Raw genomic sequence first — 18,666 nt, forward strand, 5'->3', positions numbered from 1 at the left:
AATTTCTTTCCCTCCCTGCAACCTCTGTGTTTCAAAGACACTCTAAAAACAATCTGTACATTGAGTGAACAGAAGTGTTTTTATTACAGAAATCCTCCTCCTTCCACATGGATTGTTGCAAGGGCTTTTTGGACCTCTGCCCAATCTCAACATTTTGGCCTGTAAGAAAACAAGCAACAGATAGTGTGTGTGTTTGGCTCCTGGTTCTCCAGTCATCTGGAAATGCCTTATTTGCCATTTGCATCCATAATTTCTTTTCCAACCAGCTCTTCAAAACATTCATTTAAGCTCATGGGGGATGAAGAAAAAAATATTCAAAGATGCATGTTTGGTTCTCTAAATTGATCCCTTTTTCAGACTGTTTCAGCAATGTTAATTCAGTTTAGCAAAATGAAAAACAAATCCCTTGTACATCCAGCTTGAAACAGAGGAATCACTAACACAATCCCAGTTACATACAGAATGACTAAGACTCCTGGGAGCTGATGTTAATTAAACTTTACCTTCACCCTTTTTCTTTTTCTTGCAATTGTTACTTGTGTGCCCAATACACGCACTATTGGGTTGGAGATTGTCACACTTGTGTCCATCTCCAGAGTTCAACGGAAGCGAACAAGGTCAGATCACCAAATACTCTGAAGTGAAGCGGGGAAGCGATGCAGATCCCAAGCAGATCCAGGAGTTAGCCAGCCTAGTCATGATTTTCTCCAGCTGGGTAACATTCAGCTGCTATTCCTTGTAGCCATGCAAAAAACAGGGAAGACTTTGTAGTCTACTGTCACGGGAATGCAGGAATGTTCCCTGTGTCTAATCTTCAATGTCCCAAATGGCTGGGTTTTCCATCATGTCCCCTCTAGCAGCAGTGTTCCCCCTTTTGCGTAGGACAATCGTTTATGACCTGGAGCTAGCAGTTTTCTCACCATCCATGGACTTCTAAGGGATTTGTGAAAGGAACCTGAGCAAAGTAGTTTCTTAACTGTAGACTTATTTTCACTATCCAGAGGTCTTCACTGCTACTGGAAATTGCTTAGGTGGATCACATTAAAAGCAGTTCTAATGCCCATAAGAGCTTACTACCCAGCAATCCTTGTGATACGAGTGGAGTAATTCATAGTGAAATGGCACACACCAGCATTGCCCCTTAGCTRTGGCTGTAATACACTAAGCAAGGCTAAGGCAGAGGCTGAAGCACTGGAACAGCAGCCATCCACCCTGCATAAATGTTAGCACACTTCTGGCATGGTTTTGGCCAATGACAACTAGCAGCATTCCAGGGACATCCCAGGCATGGGTAAGAATAGCACAAACTCCATGTAAGCAGCATGTCTGAGTCCACCATGTTATGGRATGGAGAAGAATTCAGCAATACAGACATGAGCTGTGCCATGCTAGTTGGCCTCAGGACCAGGGAATGGTCTCTGTCCTGTTTTATTTATTAGTGTGGACATAGTTCCTTTGAAGAACCTTGTGAGAYAGTATGGAGGCTGATTTTAAATCTTACCATAAAAGATGACATGTGACTTTAAGACGTTACACTGGTGTAATACTCAAATGACAGCTTCTTATTAAAAATGTTGGGAAGTTCAGGGTTGGAATGAAAATGCCATGGAAAAAGCAGTGTGTATGTCCAGAGCCTCTTCCATGAACACCCTCTCCAGAACTGTGCTGTTCGCCCTGGATGTCCAGGTATTCTGGCTCAGAGAGCTCTAAATTTGCACTTTAGCTTGCAGGCCTTTTGAGAGGCCTCAGGAGGAGAAGAGCTGTGGCTGAGATGTTCAAAGCTGACTCTAGGACTGGATGTCWCTTCCCATTCACCTGGAATGGCTCAGCCTCATTAGTGTATTGCTGCTGCTGTGCTTCTCGTGCACCACCTTAGCACAGTGCCTGGTGGCTGCTGACGTGGGCAGCCATGGAGTCAGGGAGCTGGCTTTATCTGGGCCATTTGGTCAGCGTGTTTAGCAGAGCTTCTGTTTTTGAGCTGCAAAAGTGCGGAATTGGACTGCGGCTGGCAGATGGAAAGCTGTTGACTTTCATGGCTTTGGCACACAGTTCTTTCGAGGACCATTAATGGTGCTATTCACACAAAGTAGTCACCCCTCACTTTGGCCAGACTGGCAATCCTTCCTGAATGATCAGATAATCTGATTTATGCTTCTCTTACCTTCCAGATGTCAACAGTTGGCTGCTCACCTTTGGATTCCAGCTACACAATGTCATCCCTGGATACCCCAAACCAGATATGGATGCAATGGAGCCATCATATGAGCTTATCCACACACAGATGAAAACTCAAGAATGGGACAATAGCAAGGTAATCCATGCAGCTACATACTGTATTTCACACCCTTATCAGCAAAGTATCAAGTTGCAATCTTCTTGTAAAAAGCCTCAGTCTGTTCTCCCAGATACACTAGGAGTTTAAGTGCATGTCAACCTAAGGCAGCTTCTCTCTCCCCATTACAGTAATGAAATCAGACTAAATAACCACATCTGAAGTTCTTTATTGCCRTTGTGGTTTTTCCTGTGCTACTTTTCTGGTAATTGTTCAATGAAACAGTCTGTTACTGCTTTTCTCTCCTGCAAGAGACCATGTTACAACATAATTCAGGCTAAATTCAAGGCCTTTGCATACAGGATTCTTGGATGTGAAAAAAGCACAATTTTTGATACAGAATCATTTTATAAAGAATATTTTTTAGGAACTTGTCCAGTCTGGTTTAAAATGTCTTAAACAATAAATCCCAGCACTTCCCTAGGAAACTGTTCTGCAATACAGTGAGTCTCACCAGAAAGAAGTTTTAGCTGATAGCTAACTTACATTTCACCTGACTGAGTCTAATCCCAAACCACTGTGTCCTGCTTTTAAAAATGGGCCTGCATCACAAGGCATTTTGGCAGACAAACATGCCAGCACAAAATTCAATGATAAAATTGTCAAGAAAAAGCTTTTAGAACCAAATCATTTCCACCTCTCTTCCTGTTGGGAATAGTTCTGCTGAAAGATGGAGACAGCACTGTTAAAGGTTAGCACACTGGGTCAGGATTTGAAAGCCCTGGGCTGCTCCCAGCCCTACTGCTTATCAGTTGCATGACCTTGAAAAAGTCATTTRCCATCCAGGGTACTGTTTCCTCTCTCAGCCTGAGTTTGTTCTGGAGTTGTTTTAYCTCTTTAGTTTGAAGCCTCTTTAGGATATAGATTCTTGCTTGCTATTGCTTTGTATTTGAGCATTAAAAGAGTAGGAGGGCACCGATTTGTTTGGGGAGATCAGGATACCCTCTTAACATTTCTGCTAATAAAATGATTGTGGTAGCAAGTGGAATCAATCCTAGCTGCCTTTGCAGTCTCTTTATCTAAGAGTCTGCTGAAATCTCACTGTCCTACAGCAGACTCTTGAGGTTCAGTACACATATTAGACCCGGAGGAAAAATGCAGTGTCACATTTCCCCAGTCACAAAAGGTATCACCTAGATCTATGAACAAGACACTGTGGATTAATAAAATACTCATGTGTCAGCCCAGCCTTGGTAACTGAGCTACAGCAAAGACAAGGTAAAATGTACCAGCTTCAGCTTCAACAAGAGAAATTTAATTAAGACGTATCACTTCATAGTGGAGGAGGACCAAAAAGAACCTTCCCTTTTGCTACCATGGCTCAGCTGATGCTTGAAAATCATTATGTCTTAGTTACTCAGTTATGTTTTGGGACGCAGAGATTCCTTTTTGGTTTTTCTTTTCCTTGGATAAAACAATGAAATGCTAGAGATAATTTCTGTAATGAGAAATAGCCTCAGGATTTTTCCTTCTCCTTGGTGTGACACAGTCTCCCCAGGCAAAGCTGTACAGGAGAAGGCAAGCAGGGAAGGCTCATACAGAGACTGCACAAAAGGTTGTCTCTAAATTATTGTTATGTAGAGCAGATAATAATTCTCACAGAACTGCAAGAGAGGTTCTTTTTGTTATTATTATTATTTTATCATAATTTCATTATTATTACTAAGCCTATAGAATAGGCAAGTAAGTTGAGTGACAACTTGTGATGAAGTCTGACACTTGCTCATACAGGCAGCTGAGCTGGAAATAAACCCAAGGAGCCCTCCCTTCCAGCCACCCATTTTAGATGGATCTGCCTGAATAAGCAATAAGAAGGGAAGAAAGTCTCCATGTCCCYTTCAGGTTTTATAAACCAAGAAGCTTCAGTGACCTGCTTGGTAAGATGAGGGATTTATGCAGCCTCCTGCTTCCAGATGAGTCACTTTACATAGTGATAGTGCATTGGCTCTCAAATGCTGCAGAGAGGGATTCCTTTCTTTTCTTTTACAGTCTGAGTCCACCTAGTATATTATAGGCATACATTTACATRAAATAAATTAATTTACATATGATGCCTGAACACATGATCTGTTTTTTCCCTAAACCTATCCATACACACCCCTCTACATATACAAGATGGAGATGCTGGTATGTGTTAAAGTAGGTGCAAATAGAAGATGAAGTAGAGCTGGGAATCTGGTATTAGGGTGTAGGTGGGTGTAGTGAGAGAGAGAAGAGAGGCAGATAACTAGGGACTTTATGTAGATGCCCAATTTTGGAGCTGCAGTTGTGCAAAATGAGCTGGAGTGCAGCAGCCCCAGCTTTGCTGCCTGAATCTGTCACCGTTCTGTTGAATTTAGACACCACAATTTAGTGGCCACAATGCCTAAATTGGATGTCTGTACTTCGATGGTTTAAACACAGCCCCCTGCAATCAGGTGGCTTGAAGGGATAGTTGTATGAGGGAAAAGTAAGACTGAAACTATTACTCCCTTGATGAAGTATGTGGAAGAGAATATAAACATCTGAACGTCCCATATGCAAATGACAAAATTAAAGTTAAGTGGAAGCTCAGGAAATATTTTCATTTAATACGACTGAACAAGCTCTACAATGGCCTTCCAAACCATATGGAGGGAGTTCCAGATCTTGTACCATTTAAAAGTAGTCTGAGCAAGGCACTGAAAAATGCACAGTTCAGCTTGAAAACCAGGGATGTTCACCAGGAATGATGTACCACAGTTTTCTCATCTCTGCCTCTTCTGACCCCTGCTTTCACTGGGCCGGGTACCTCCCTGTGGTAGACCAAAGTAAATTTGGGTTACTCCACTGACTTCACTGATCAAAGCCATTGCTCAGCAGATCAAGATAGGTCTTTTATCTGAGAGGAGTGAATAATACGAGTGCAACAGCAAAGCCAGTAATTCCTCACAAATGGCTGCATTGTATCTCTTCAGAGTACATAGCCAGAGGGGCCTAGCATCTCCTTCCAAAACACTGCTGGTACTTGCCTTGCAGGGATGCAAGAAGGGAGACAGAATTCTGACTTTGAGCATCCACCAGCTCAGAAACAGCCAACATGTCATAAACCTTGCACTATCCCCTGCAGCTCTGGAGTGACATTTAAAATCCAATATTCTGTTTGGCAGCACTTTTTTTTTTTTTCCTCTCCCTGTGACCATGAGGCTGTCACTAAATTGTTTGTTGAACAAGTTCAGTGTTATTGGCCATCAGGGGACTCTAGGTGACCTCTGGCATATTATGGAGCTGCTGCACCTGAATCCAATTTCTTTTCTTTGTTTTCCCCCCATTTCATCTTGTGGAACTGTCAAGTAATTGCTGGAGCCCGTACAACTCTATTTGCAGGGAGGGGTGTCTTGGAATCAGCCCTCATAGCATTAACTGCATCATGTCATTACCTATCTTCCCCTCATCCCACGAGCACTGGGCCCCCAGGAGGAGTTTTTGGTGTCTCTTATTTGAGCAGCGTGTTGGAGGCAGGGGCTGCTCTGCGATGCTCAGCCAGCGAGTGAGTTGTAGGGCTRTGCTTTCTGGCAAAGCCTCTCCCAAGGACATTCCTCCCTCTTTGAGGAATTGAGCCTGCCAGTGTTCATCATTCAGGGAGGGCATCCTCACATCATAGGGGCTTTGGCCGACTGTCACACTGTCTAGTGATGTTTTGCAAATGTATTGGCCAGTTTTAATGAGATCCAACGTGGGGAGGGAGTTGAAGTGTCAAAGACATTAGGTTCTCGAAGCTTTATGAAAATAGAAGAGCAGGGAAAGGAGGCAAATCCTCTCATTTCCCCCAGAGATGGAAATCTGTTTGATGAGCTCTGCCTCATTGTACCTCAGCAGCTGCACACACAAGCTGGGTGGAGGCGAGACCTGTCCTGCGAGCCCAAGAGCTAGCGCTTCTGTTTGGCTCAGTTCTAACCCGTCAGGACCTACATGCTGGCTCGTTGGCCAGTCACRCCACCCTTGCTGGCCAGTCGCTCACCTCGGTTGTCTCGCTTGGACTGATGATTGGCAGGTAGCTAAGCAGGCAGACTGCATCTCAGCCAACCACCGCGCAGTGCAGCCATGCTGAGCGGTAGTTGACTGGTAGGTTGTTGCGGTTTACGGACCCTCCTCCGGCACCTCTGCCAGCTGGGTGCATGGTAGAGAGACGCCGCRACAGGGGACTCACCTTCAGGTGATGGCCTGGGCATAGGACAGACCTTGGGAAGTAAAGGCCTGAGGCTGGGAGGTTGGAGTAGGGGGAAGAGGAGTGTRGTTCTGGAGAGTGGTTTCATTAGAAGAGAGCTAGGGGATAAGTAGGAAAGAGCTAGAGAAGAAGAATACTTCGGGCAGAGAAYTCATAATTTGGGCCAGTGTTTTCGGAAGAACTGGCTTTCTGCTTTGTATTCCATATGGTAGTAAGAATTAACACTTATCTGTGTATAATGGCACRAGGACATAGAGAAACTTGGAAACATATTCACGTATTTCACATCTTGGATCCTTGATGGGAAATGAAAGCTTTCGGTCTCACAGTGGAAGGCGGTATTTAAAAACAACAGATGATAGTATCTGGCTATGGTATTTTGAATCCTCAGGAGGTGCAGGCAAAATGCAAGAGGCCATTCAGAGGTCTCTGTAATGTGCCATTCTCTTGAGCTCCRTGCAGCAGCGAACAAATGATGAAGGTCGTTCTCTTCTCTCCAATGGGTTGTTACCAGATAAAGTGAAGTGTCACCTAAGGACATCTGATTAAAAAAAGACTGTGAGGAAAAACAAACCCAGCATATATGTCACTCACATCTAACAACAAATATTGAAATAAAATAACTATGAAGTCCCATCTTTCTTCCCTATACTGGTTTTATATGTACCTCAGTTTACAGTTGCTAAAAGCAGGAGCGTTTTTAGAGAGTACTACATGTCACTGCAGCCTTGGTTGGTAATTTTCTGTTTCACTTCCTTACCAGTTCATTAAAATGAGTTCTAAGATGAAACAGAAATGATCATTTCGAAGTCAGGGATGCTGTGTCTCTTTGAACTACATCTAATCTGTTTGCCCCCACCCCTTTATATTCACAGCAGAGCATACATGCTGGCTGTACTCTGGTTTGCCTGAACTWCTTTTTTTTCTGTTAGATGGGATTGCTTTTCTTTTTAAAAAGTGCTGTTCCCAGATATACTCTTTTATCAAAGAAATATACTGTAAGTCATTTCAAAGTCATCCCTCATTGTAAGACTCATTTTCAAGATAAGAGAGGTGTGTTTAATTTTTATAATGRTTAAGTGATGATGTTCTGAATCACAGTATACCATATGTCTGTGCTCCTACTTTCTGRTGTGACAACAGATAGGTAGAGCCTAGAATGCCTGTAACCAGTCCTTTGTAGAAAACCCTGTGGATGTGATTTTGTTCTAGATAAGACACCTAAATTTAGGTCTCTGCCTGTGAACTTGTTATCCAAGTTTCCATTATAGTCAGTAAAGTTTTACAATGAGCTTGGTTGCTAATGCCATTTGAGATAATCTAGGGTTTCCTAGATTTCCACATGTCTACAGCATGTAGAGCAAGAACTGGTGGCCCAACAAGTCTCCAATAGTGTCTAAAATGACAGTAGACACCACTGTCTGGGGATCCTGTCAGTGGAGCCCAAAGGAGAATTCAGATGATGAGCTGAGGGTTGAACTCAAGACCAAGACGTCTAAATGTAGGCATCTCCATGTGTGCTAGATATGTGTACTCCCACTGCAGTCTGTCGACATCTGGTCCATACAGTCAGTAGAGCTCACTTTGAGAGCTGGCTCTCCAGTAGGCATCAATTTTATATTGAGATGAATCACACTCTAGGTTTCATTGTCTGTGCTAAGGAGGGACTTGATTCATTTGCCCATACATGGACCAGATAAACAAAGTGACTGCTGGGTGCTGCGCCAGAAGGGCACAGGTCTCCCAGAGCTGCTCCTGTTTCTCACAGCCCTGTGCAGATGCTGCAGACACCCTAGAGTATCTCAGATCACACTAGACATCTACGTATGGGTAATTACATCAGTCCTGAAGTCTCCACTGACTACAAAGTGCATGAGAAGTGGGTGCATAAGAGYCTGGGACTGCCACAGATCAATAGGTAGCTGCTCAGTTTCTTTGCCCAAGAAGACAGGCTGAACCCCCAACCTCACGAACCTCCCACTTGAAGTGCCTCAACGCAGGCACAGGACTGGAAATCAAGAGACCTGGTTGTACTCTGGGCCTGGTGACTTTGGTCAGTCATTTCATCTCTGTTTTAGCCACCAGTAGTAGTGCTAGTAACAGTCCTGCRGTTGCACAAGCAACATAAAAAATGTAATATAGAGGAGGAGATGTCCTGGATAGAAGCAGAGAGGAAAAACAGGGCAGTTGGACTGATGTCATATGTGGGTATCCTTAGACAGAAAGTGACAGTGCCATTGCTGTTGGATCATGTATAATCCAAGTGAACCCTGACCTCCACGTCCTGCCAGTGGAGGGGTGGATGTTGCTTATTTTCTTTCTAAATGATGTCCAGATGAACAGTGGAGCTGTGGAAATTGTATGACCTCACATAATACCRTGAAGGCAGTAAGTGACTAGGTCAAGGAAAGGTCCTGTATTCTATTATTGGGTCATAAATTGAAAAAAAAAAGTTTAAAAAATCAGGTTTCCTTTTTATAATGGACCATTACTGACCTGAATTCATTTCTATTGAGAATTTGACCATAAAAGTTCCCCAGGCCATAAGGTCCCAGGCACTGGGCCAAATAGCTTGAGGAAAGTATGTCGTGTCACAGCTGTTGGTTGGACAGAGTAAGGTCCTGTTATACCTGTTATATCACAGCCTGTGCCCACCAAGTTACAACCCTTCCTGAATTAATGGCAAAACCAAGGACACTGTCTGCCCTTAGTTAAACTTTGCTGTACAACTGTTAACCTCGCAAGACTCCCTCACACCATTTTAGAGGATGCCTCTACTGCTAAATAAGAGAAATCTAGGACCAATCCCTGGCCCAGAGGCTAGGTAGCAGTGACCTRGAGAGTTAGCAAACATCTTGGAGAAAGCAGTTGGAGGGGTCTAAAACCAAACCAGGAGCTGAAATAAAAATTAACCATTGTGGATGATAGGAAATCCAATGCAAGACCTCGCTCCCCAGCCTTCTTTCATTTAGAAGTATAAACACGTCCTTGTGGACCACATGTTCTGCTTGTCCAAAGCACAGAAGACTGTGTCATATCACAGTGCCTATCTGGCAGCATCAGCATCAGCAGTTTGCAATCAGCAGAACTGACTGCAAACTCACTTTTCATTTGGGAGTGGAAGAAAAGACAAGGGAGTGGTGTCCAAAGTCACGTTTGTTAGGACAACCTAATTTGGAAGCCCCCATAGGGGATCAATACCTAATCCCCAGTAGTTTGCCCAGAATTGAAAAGGCAATAGAATTGCTGCAGCTCATCAAGAATAAGGATTGGTAGTGAAGACAAAATAGACAGCAAATGGGGGAGATCCCTGACAGGAATATTTCTCCCATGCCCTGTGCTGCCTAAACTCCCAAAGCTCCTTTCCCCAAGGTGATAATGWTTAGATGGTGTGCTTAATTCCAGGGGGACCTTATCACTCAACTGCTGTTAAACATGGTGAGATATAAATGGCCACGAGACACGGCAATGTAGCTTGGAAGACCTGATTTACATTCYTGAGTGAAGAGCTATCACCAGATGGTGATTCAGAGTGAGCAATGAGAAAAGCCTTTTCCCATTGCTTGCAAAAGTTACTGAGGCAATTCTGAAGAGCAACGTGGCATGCTTGAGTACTGAGGAAGGACCACCTAGAGTCAATCAATATGAGATGCACCTGAGAAGAATACATTCCCATTTAAACCTCTCTGAAAATTAGATACCCAACCAGGGCCATGCAGTATACACTTATTTAGTACAGTAAGTGTTTCTGGGAGCCTAGAAACCTAATTGCTCACTGTCCATCATCGGTAACATCTTCWTTAATTATGTCCATCTTCTGCATAATTACAGCACTTCTTCAGTCAGTGGGGGAGCAGGGCTCTGCTCCCTCTCAGTCTGTTGATTATGTTGCTCTTTAGCTGTGTGAGAGATCCCCCACCGGCAGTACAGGGAGAATCAGAAAGAGCTCCTATTTCTTAGGTGACTGGTTAGTGCTTTAAWCACTGTGCTGTTAATCAAAAGGGGAAGAGGAAAAGGACGGGTTACCCCAGCCTAGTTGGCACTTTGAATAAAAGTGAGTGCCTGATGTCTTTTGTACTGAAAGTAGTATTTCCAGCCTGTGATAGAAGTGCTCCAGCCTGTGACAGAAGCACTTGGAAGTGGCTGGTTTTTCATAAAAATTAGGCATCTCTTTGATACATCTCTGAATCAGGACTTAGGTACTTTAAAGTTGGCAGCCCGGAGATTGCCCTTGAACTTGTGTACGTCTGTTCCCTCATAGTTTTCTCCTTTACAGGGCAAAACTGCTCATAACCACGGAGCATGTTACAGTGCTAAATCCTTTATTTTATTCCTCTTATGCTTTCAAACCTTTCCCTGGAAATGGCCACCGTGGAAATAAGCTATTATTTCCTCCCCCCGCCCAGTTACAAGTCTTAGTTGAGAGGTCCACGCTGAAATGTCTGCGTTGTCTGAATTGTCTTCTCGCATCCTGGGAAGGATGAGAGCCTTTAGCTTCTGGACTGTTTAAGGCAATATCCTTCATGGATGTTAAATTTCCTCGAAATAATTGGAATGCAGCAAACTTTTCTTTGTAGCCTATTTTTAATCCTGGATGTCATTACATTATTGAACTGAGCCCTTGGCAGTGCCGGGAGAATTTTGTTGTAACRTCCTCTTGCTTTTGTGAAATTTGAGCAAATAATTGTTCATGAACAGGGGTCTGTAAGAGGACTGTGCTGCCGTGAATTGATGAGAGCATTTCCAAAGACATTTTGCAGTAATGATGAGCTGCTGACTCRCTGTGTGCTTGCTCCATTATACACTAACAGCAGAAGTGACTTTGTAGTGTACCTGACTGTAAATGATCCAGGCTGTGTGTCTCTGCAGTTTTGCTTCGGTATAAGCCACAGCTTTCAACATCAGGTGTGGCTGGCCTTAGCTCAGGGAACCTGGGCGTTGTAGTGGGTTTGCAGGAAATGCGAGTTGCGTTAGGGCCTTCCTTGAGTCTTGAACAACCCACTTTGGCCGAGCTGAAATGGGATATATATGGGTTATGACCACTTTGAGGGTCATACACTGATGCAGGGTTTTTTAGGATGGCACAAGGTGCTACAAAGTGAAATTAAAACAGAGGGAAATTTTACAGATACCTCCCCACATTTTCGCAGAGGATCTCAAAGCATTTTATAAAGCATATGACCACCAGATTTTCTATGAACGGTATCTTATTTGCAGATGAGAAACACTGAGGCATGAAATAATTACATCCACTCAGCCAGGTGGGAGAGTCGAAACTAGATTCTCAGACTACTAAGGCAAAAAAAATCCATTTTGCTTCCACTTGCTTCAGTGTTTAAGTGTAAAATCAGTTCATTTTATTGAAATAATGAATAGTAGGGAGAATAACCTGCCAACATATGCCTCTTCTGTTAAGAAGAATTAAAAATCTAAAAAGATGATGGGGGAAAATAAACGTGGAGCTCCTCATTAGGTGTTTCCAGGCTGTTCTGTGGGTCTGCAGCATGCTAATAATACCTTTCAGACATCAGGCTTCCCTTTCTAACATGTCTTTCTCTTCTTTCTCTCCCTGCTCAGTCAATTTTGGGAGTTCAGTGTGAAGTGCAGAAGCAGCTGAAGGCCTTTGTCACTCTTGAGCGCTTTGAACRGATCTACAGCTCCAGCATTGCTGGGTGCCGGCAGGTCAAGAAGAACAAGAACTTTGCTTCTGGAGGCTCTATCTTCGGCAAAGGTGTCAAGTTCGCCATGAAGGATGGGCGAGTGGCCACCGACATTATCAGYGTGGCCAACGAGGACGGGCGGAGGATCGCAGCCATCCTGAACAATGCCCATTACCTGGAGAACTTGCACTTCACCATCGATGGGGTGGACACACACTATTTCATTAAGCAAGGGCCTTCGGAAAGTGACCTGTCCATCTTGGGCCTCAGCGGCGGGCGGAGGACCCTGGAGAATGGYGTGAACGTCACAGTGTCCCAGATCAACACAGTGCTAAATGGAAGGACTAGACGTTACACGGACATCCAGCTCCAGTATGGTGCGCTGTGTCTAAACACTCGCTACGGCACCACCTTGGACGAGGAGAAGGCCCGCATCCTGGAGCTGGCCCGACAGCGCGCTGTCGCCCAAGCTTGGGCCAGGGAACAGCAGAGACTGCGGGATGGGGAGGAGGGTGTTCGCTCGTGGACAGAAGGGGAGAAGCAGCAAGTGCTAAACACAGGCCGGGTGCAGGGCTACGACGGCTATTTTGTGATCTCAGTGGAGCAGTACCCAGAACTCTCAGACAGCGCCAACAACATCCATTTTATGAGACAGAGCGAAATGGGCAGAAGGTGACAGAGAGGGTCAATGCGGTGACTTCTTGCCAAAGACAGCTACTCTTTTGTGGCCACTTACCTGACTGTGTTGTACTCAATCCTTTTTCTAAACTGAACAAGGTGGGGGGAGGAAAATAGAAAGTGAAAGAATAATACGGTTGCACTGTAACTCATGCAACATACTTTTTTTTCTTTAATTTGGCCTTCACAYGTTTTTTGCAATGAACAGAAGGTATATTTTGCCGTAGTGTGATCACAGTGAAATTTACTGTCTCTTGTCCTTTTTTTCCCTTTGTGAGGAATTTGAAGTGGGGAGTTGTCAACGTACGTCCTTAGGTGTGAAGTGCAAAATGGGTGTCTGTGCTAACTTGTGTCATCCTAACCCTTTCTGATTTGGGACAGGGACAGATAGCCTTCCACCTGAAGAACAGGGAGTCCACAGCRTCCCGGAGAGCTCTTCCCGGGAGGAAAGGAAACGGAAGACGACATTGATTCCGCAACTCCGAAAGTGACCGTCCGAATCATGTGCCTCAAAAGAGAACTTACAAGTAGTTTTCACGTTTCACTTGGGACATAAAGTGTTTTTGGGGGCTCCTGCTGAGCAGAAGTAGATTATAGAGGCAAAGGAGCTGATTATATTAACTTGCAAGATGATTCTCTTCCTTCCTGAACTGGAATAAAAAAAGAAAAAAATCAGTCTTTTTTTATTATGAGAGTAGATATTTTGGATTTTTTTTTCGTGTGTGCGCAAATCCTGGTTTTAGTTAAAACCTAGCAAAAGCCAAGAAAGGGACTCCTGCTCTATTGAGAAAAGTGAAAATGAACCCTCTCTCTCATACATAGAGCTGTTCTATAGGTGGATTTAATGCACCCATGTTGTACATTTGCTAATGGCATAACTTCATTAAATGTGTAGTGTTTCAGTACACGAGGCTACGTGTTTAACAGTCCACTGTGCTGTATCTGATAAAATCAGTTAATTTTTAGGAAGCTGATTTGAATTTAAAAGTAGTTATAGTATCCCAGTGACATACCACTGAAAATTAGAGCAAGCCAAACCCTGCTTTTCCTGATTCTGGAGCTTGTATTTATTGGCTGGGAAACGCAGTTTTGAGTAGCGTGCTGGCAAGTCATTTATGACTATGGCAGATAAACGTCTCTTGGGGACTTTGGCAGCAGGGATTTTAAAATGTTTAATAAGTAGCAACAGCTTGTGCGTGGTGGGACAAGAAGGGGAATATTGGAATCAATCCTCTCACTGTTTCTTACATGAGCTTGAATTAACTGGATAGCCCAGTTGACTGTTAGCAGTGAACAAGGAGGAGTTTTAGTAGAAATGCCCACTACAGAGGGGACCAAGTGCTTTAATRAGAAACTGCTGACAAAGTTACACGGCATGCTAATGTAATTTGTRTTCACATAACCTCTGTGCTCTGGTATTTGCAAGAGTCCTTGAAATTCAAGGGAACAAGGAGATGAGCTTAGCTTCCTCTTCCCTATCTGAAACAGTCCTGTGGTATTAGGGGCTATTCCTGCAGGCTGAGGTGTTGCATCACCTCTTGCTGGAGCTCTGGCTGGAGACGGCCACCCCTGGTCCAGAACAGACGTCTCCATCACACTGACGCATGAACGCATCCTGACTCTAAAAGCTCTCGCTGTGTCACAGTGCTACAGAGAGATGCAAAGCTTCATACCAAGAATATTTCCTTGCGTGGAGCCTCACGGTGCACCCGTCTCCCCYGAACCAGCCCTCCTGCTCTCCCTCCACCACCTCCGGCACCCTCCAACACAGTCTGATATTTCTCTGCAGGTTTCAGACCCCAAGATAGAGCGGGGGAGTATGCTGGGCACGCGCTCCTCGAGCGGCAAAATGTTGGCAGTCCCAATGCKATCACGGTTTCCCCGTAGATGCACGCTGCCAACTCAGTCTGCCATGCCTGTCTGTTCCTGCACCGTTGCCAGGAGGAGGGTGATGGGATGGAAATTCCCCCAACAGACTGTTCTTCCTCAAATTGCCAAGCCCGTGTAAAAAGGCTAGTACATTCCGCTTCATGGCCAGCATTTTGGCAGGTGCCTGAGCCCCAAGACTGACCCATGTTGGGGTCCACCCGCAGGGACAGTCCTGGTTCTCCGGCGGGTCCTCCTGCATGCAGCCAGGGTGGCAAATCTCTGCATCTCAGATGCAGAAACYGGTGCTTTTTCTTTGAACTGCATCTCGCAGCACGCAACCTTTATCGCTTTGGCAGGAGTGAATAGCAGGCATCTGGGCTAGAAAAGGTATCCGGCTCTGCCAGAGCCAACTGGGAGGAGATGCTTCACCCAGGCAAGCTCTAGGCTTTGGCAAGAAAACAGTTGCCGAGGGCAGCCGCCTGCCAGGGATGTTTGAGAAGGCCATGGCATTACTGGCTGCTTCCCTGGTATCAAACTCCTGGCAAGCCAGGCYGATGCTGGTGCAGTTGCCCTGAGGAAGAGCTGGTGGGGATCTGGGGCAGCTTTAGCCAAAACCAGCAGTTGCCACCTACTCGGAGGAGGTTGCCCCTTCTCTCCCASGCTCTTCGTGTCCAGCACTGTGCTTTCCCCTCCCTGTGTTACACTTGGAGCAGATCCCCTCCAGTGCCACCCTCCAGCACCTCAATCTTGCAGTGGCTTTGAGTGTCTAAAATAGCACATACAGAGCTAAAAGAGCTGCGGGAAGCTGGGTGGAAAGGCATCACCACCCAATGTCGACCTGCAGTAGTCCAGAAATAGCTTGATGCACATCCCGCTCACACCGTTCCTGTCTGAGTGGCTCGGAAGAGAAGTGGTGCTTGTATGTCCATCCCCATGCATTTGTTTCAGCGCTAGTAGGAGTAGTACGAGAGCAAATGGGCTAACTTTCCATGCAGCCGAGGAAAGGAATTAGGTGTGAAATATTCCTATTGGAACCCTGCCGGACTGAGATGGCACCTTTACAGCCTTACACAGGCTCTTCAGGTTATTACATGAGCTAATGACTTCGAGGAGTTCACCCATTTTTCAAGAGTCTTACAGTCCTGCTGCATGCGGCATGCCTATAGCCACGAGTGATCCAACTCTGCACGCGGCAAAAGTGGCTCAGACTACRTTGCTCTGCCTCTGCAAGCAGGTGGCCGGGTATGGTTGAGCCTGGCTGCCCACTGAATCCATGGAAGTCTTTACCTGGATCCACACCCTGCACAGGAAATATGGACATTACATCCAAAAAAGAAAAAAAAAAAGAAAAAAAAATATATATATAGCTATTCTCTTTATCAAAGTCTTTAAACAAAAAGATTAAACAGAGTAGCTGTCTAGYGTTAGGAGACAAACCTGCCTGATGACAGCTGCTACGTTCCTGAAGCTCAAAARCTTTGCCCTTCCTCTTTGCTTGGGTCGCAACACTAGAAACAAACCTATTCAGCCTCGAAACCCTGAATTTCCCCCTTCCTCATAGAAAAGTGCTTTTTATACGGGATCCCAAGTGCTTTCCCGTAGAACGTGCTTTTGAAGGCTAATTGTATGGCAGACCATTGCRAAGAAAAAACGCAACTGCAGCCTAGCATGCATGGACAGCATGACTTTTCAAAGTCACTGTTTGTTTGATTCACAAAAGGAGGGAYTGTTCCTGCATAAAAAGCAATTTCTCCGCAAAATAGTAGCTCCTTTTAGTAGTCCAAATTCCTTTGAACTCCTGGATTTGTTTCAAACGCAGAGGGTTGCATAAAGGATGCAGGATGCTAATCACTTCGGGAGCAAAGCTCACTGCACCGCTTCGAGGAGGAAATCCAGCAGCCTGGAGCATGGGCTGCAGCAGACCTCCCCGTGCAAGCGGTAGGTACTTTGCGCTCAAGCCCTAAATAGTTGCTAAATATGTTTCATTCAAAGAAATGGTCAAACAGCTTGCATCTGAACAAGTTCATTGCCGCATGGCTCTGCAGCTGAAAATCCACTGCCTGCTCAGCCTGATCGAAGAGGAGCGAAGTGATGGACCATGCAGCCTTCCTTGCAARAAACCCACCCAGGAAAAGCAATATCTGCAGCTCTGGGATGTTTTTTTCTCCATCCTTCCATCTTCCAAAAAGAAGGGTCATTATAAATGTCAGTCCCCAACAGAGCTGGGTCTCTCCAACTTCTTTGTTTTGTTTATTGAGGGGGRAAAAAAAGCACATTTCTATTGCAATTTCAACTCTGCAAGACTAATTTGGTACCGTGAGAAATACGGCAACATCCGTTTCCTCTGAGCGCTTTGTTTTTTCCTTTCTGACCGAAAATCCGAGCTTGGAAAAATCATTAAGCGGCAGTGACCGGAGGGAACCACGCAGCTCATCATATCTTTGTCATCACGGCTATTGATCAGAGCTACAAGGAGAAYGGGCCACCAGATCTAAACAATAGCAGGAGAGAACAGATTAGACGAAGGTCGTTAAGAGCCCTGATGCTCGATTCGGGTTTAAAAGACACAGATGACTGGGAGCAGTCCCTGAGACACCATTTGGCTGCAAGTTAGAAACAGTGAGGGATTTCTGCAATATATCTGTAGTTGCTTTATTGAGCTTAGGGAACTTGGGTGAGATTCTGCTCAGTCTATTATACAGACAGTGTAACAAGAATAAATCAAAATCGTTAAAAAAAAAACCTAATAAAGTACTTTCTCAGCTGTGACTTGTAAGTGTCACCGTGATAGATGGCGGCGCGATCCATTATGCAAAGACAAGGCTCTTAACATGAAATTTTAGAATTCAATTTTGCGATTTACAGAGAGGGCCCCCCCCCTCGTATTTACGGCACAGCAGTCTGTTTTGATTCAATCTCGGCGTAATTGAAACCAGGGCAATAGATCTCGGCTAGTAATACGGCCACTTTTTTTAAACGGGGAGGAGGAAATAAGCGCCTATAATGTTAATAACGGAGCTAAAAAGATTGCTTCACTTGTTAAATCKTGTTTGCTTTATCTCCTCGTTCGGCAGCCAAGGGCTGTCTCTCAGCACTGCCGAGCCTGGGAAAGCCGTGGGCAACGCCAGGCGCGCGATAGCTGGGTTTTTTTGTGGAATAAATGCTGGTACCCGTTGGGTTGACCTGCACTCTCCGTCCTCGGCTAGCGCAGCAGGAGCATCGTGTTAGCTGCTGGCCTGGTCGTTTTTGATCCTGTTATTACTCTTTTTACCACTCCCAGTAAATATTTAGCTATTTGAATTCCCCTGTTATACTGAAGAATTTTCCTGAGTTTTTGTAAAAATGAAACCAGTGGATTTTTTTCATCCATAGGGTACATTTAAATAAAATCACTTAAGTGTGTAGAGCRAATTTTGAGCAGACACGGCAGGGAGACGCCGCACGCTCTGTCCAGATTCCCCCACGTGGGTTCCCCCCGCGATGACGGGACGTTGCGTGTCCTGGGGGTCGTTTCCGACAGCGCTGCGCTGCACCGTGTTACCCGAACTGAAAACTGTCTGAACCAAAAAAGCGAAGCCTGTAGCGTCTCTCGCCTGCTGTCCTTTAATTACCATAACACTTTGTGTTACTGACAAAGTATTACATGGCTCAACTGTTAAGTCCCATCCCAGACATCAGTACTTTCTGGGCAGGGGAGCATGGAAAACCACAAGTGAAAATTAACTAAAAATATATATACATACATATAWATATATTTTTTTTCTTTCTCGAAGCTGAAAACTGTTCAAGCAAAGAATAGAGCTTTCCAAAACCATTAAAACTTTTCGACAGTTCACTGGTGTTGTTGAAGTAACCAATCAGAGATTCACACTTTTCTATTAAAAAAAAAAAAAAAAAAGTTTATTTTGTGTGAGGACTTCTAATGCAGCTCCAGCCAAGAA

The 18,666-nt window shown here is 44.7% G+C and overlaps 1 protein-coding gene across 1 annotated transcript in view; it reads left to right on the forward strand.

Annotated features, from left to right (window-relative positions):
• Positions 1 to 12,854, forward strand: part of TENM4 (teneurin transmembrane protein 4) — a 348,330-nt gene extending 335,476 nt beyond the window's left edge. The window contains exons 29-30 of the mRNA XM_026063905.1: positions 2,169 to 2,311; positions 12,096 to 12,854. Of these exons, the coding sequence (XP_025919690.1) occupies positions 2,169 to 2,311; positions 12,096 to 12,854 (902 nt within the window). The remainder of the gene's footprint in view (positions 1 to 2,168; positions 2,312 to 12,095) is intronic.
• Positions 12,855 to 18,666: the final 5,812 nt, after the last annotated feature.

Source organism: Apteryx rowi, unplaced genomic scaffold, assembly GCF_003343035.1.
Source record: "Apteryx rowi isolate R43461 unplaced genomic scaffold, aptRow1 scaffold_101, whole genome shotgun sequence".
Classification (NCBI taxonomy): Eukaryota; Metazoa; Chordata; class Aves; order Apterygiformes; family Apterygidae; genus Apteryx; species Apteryx rowi.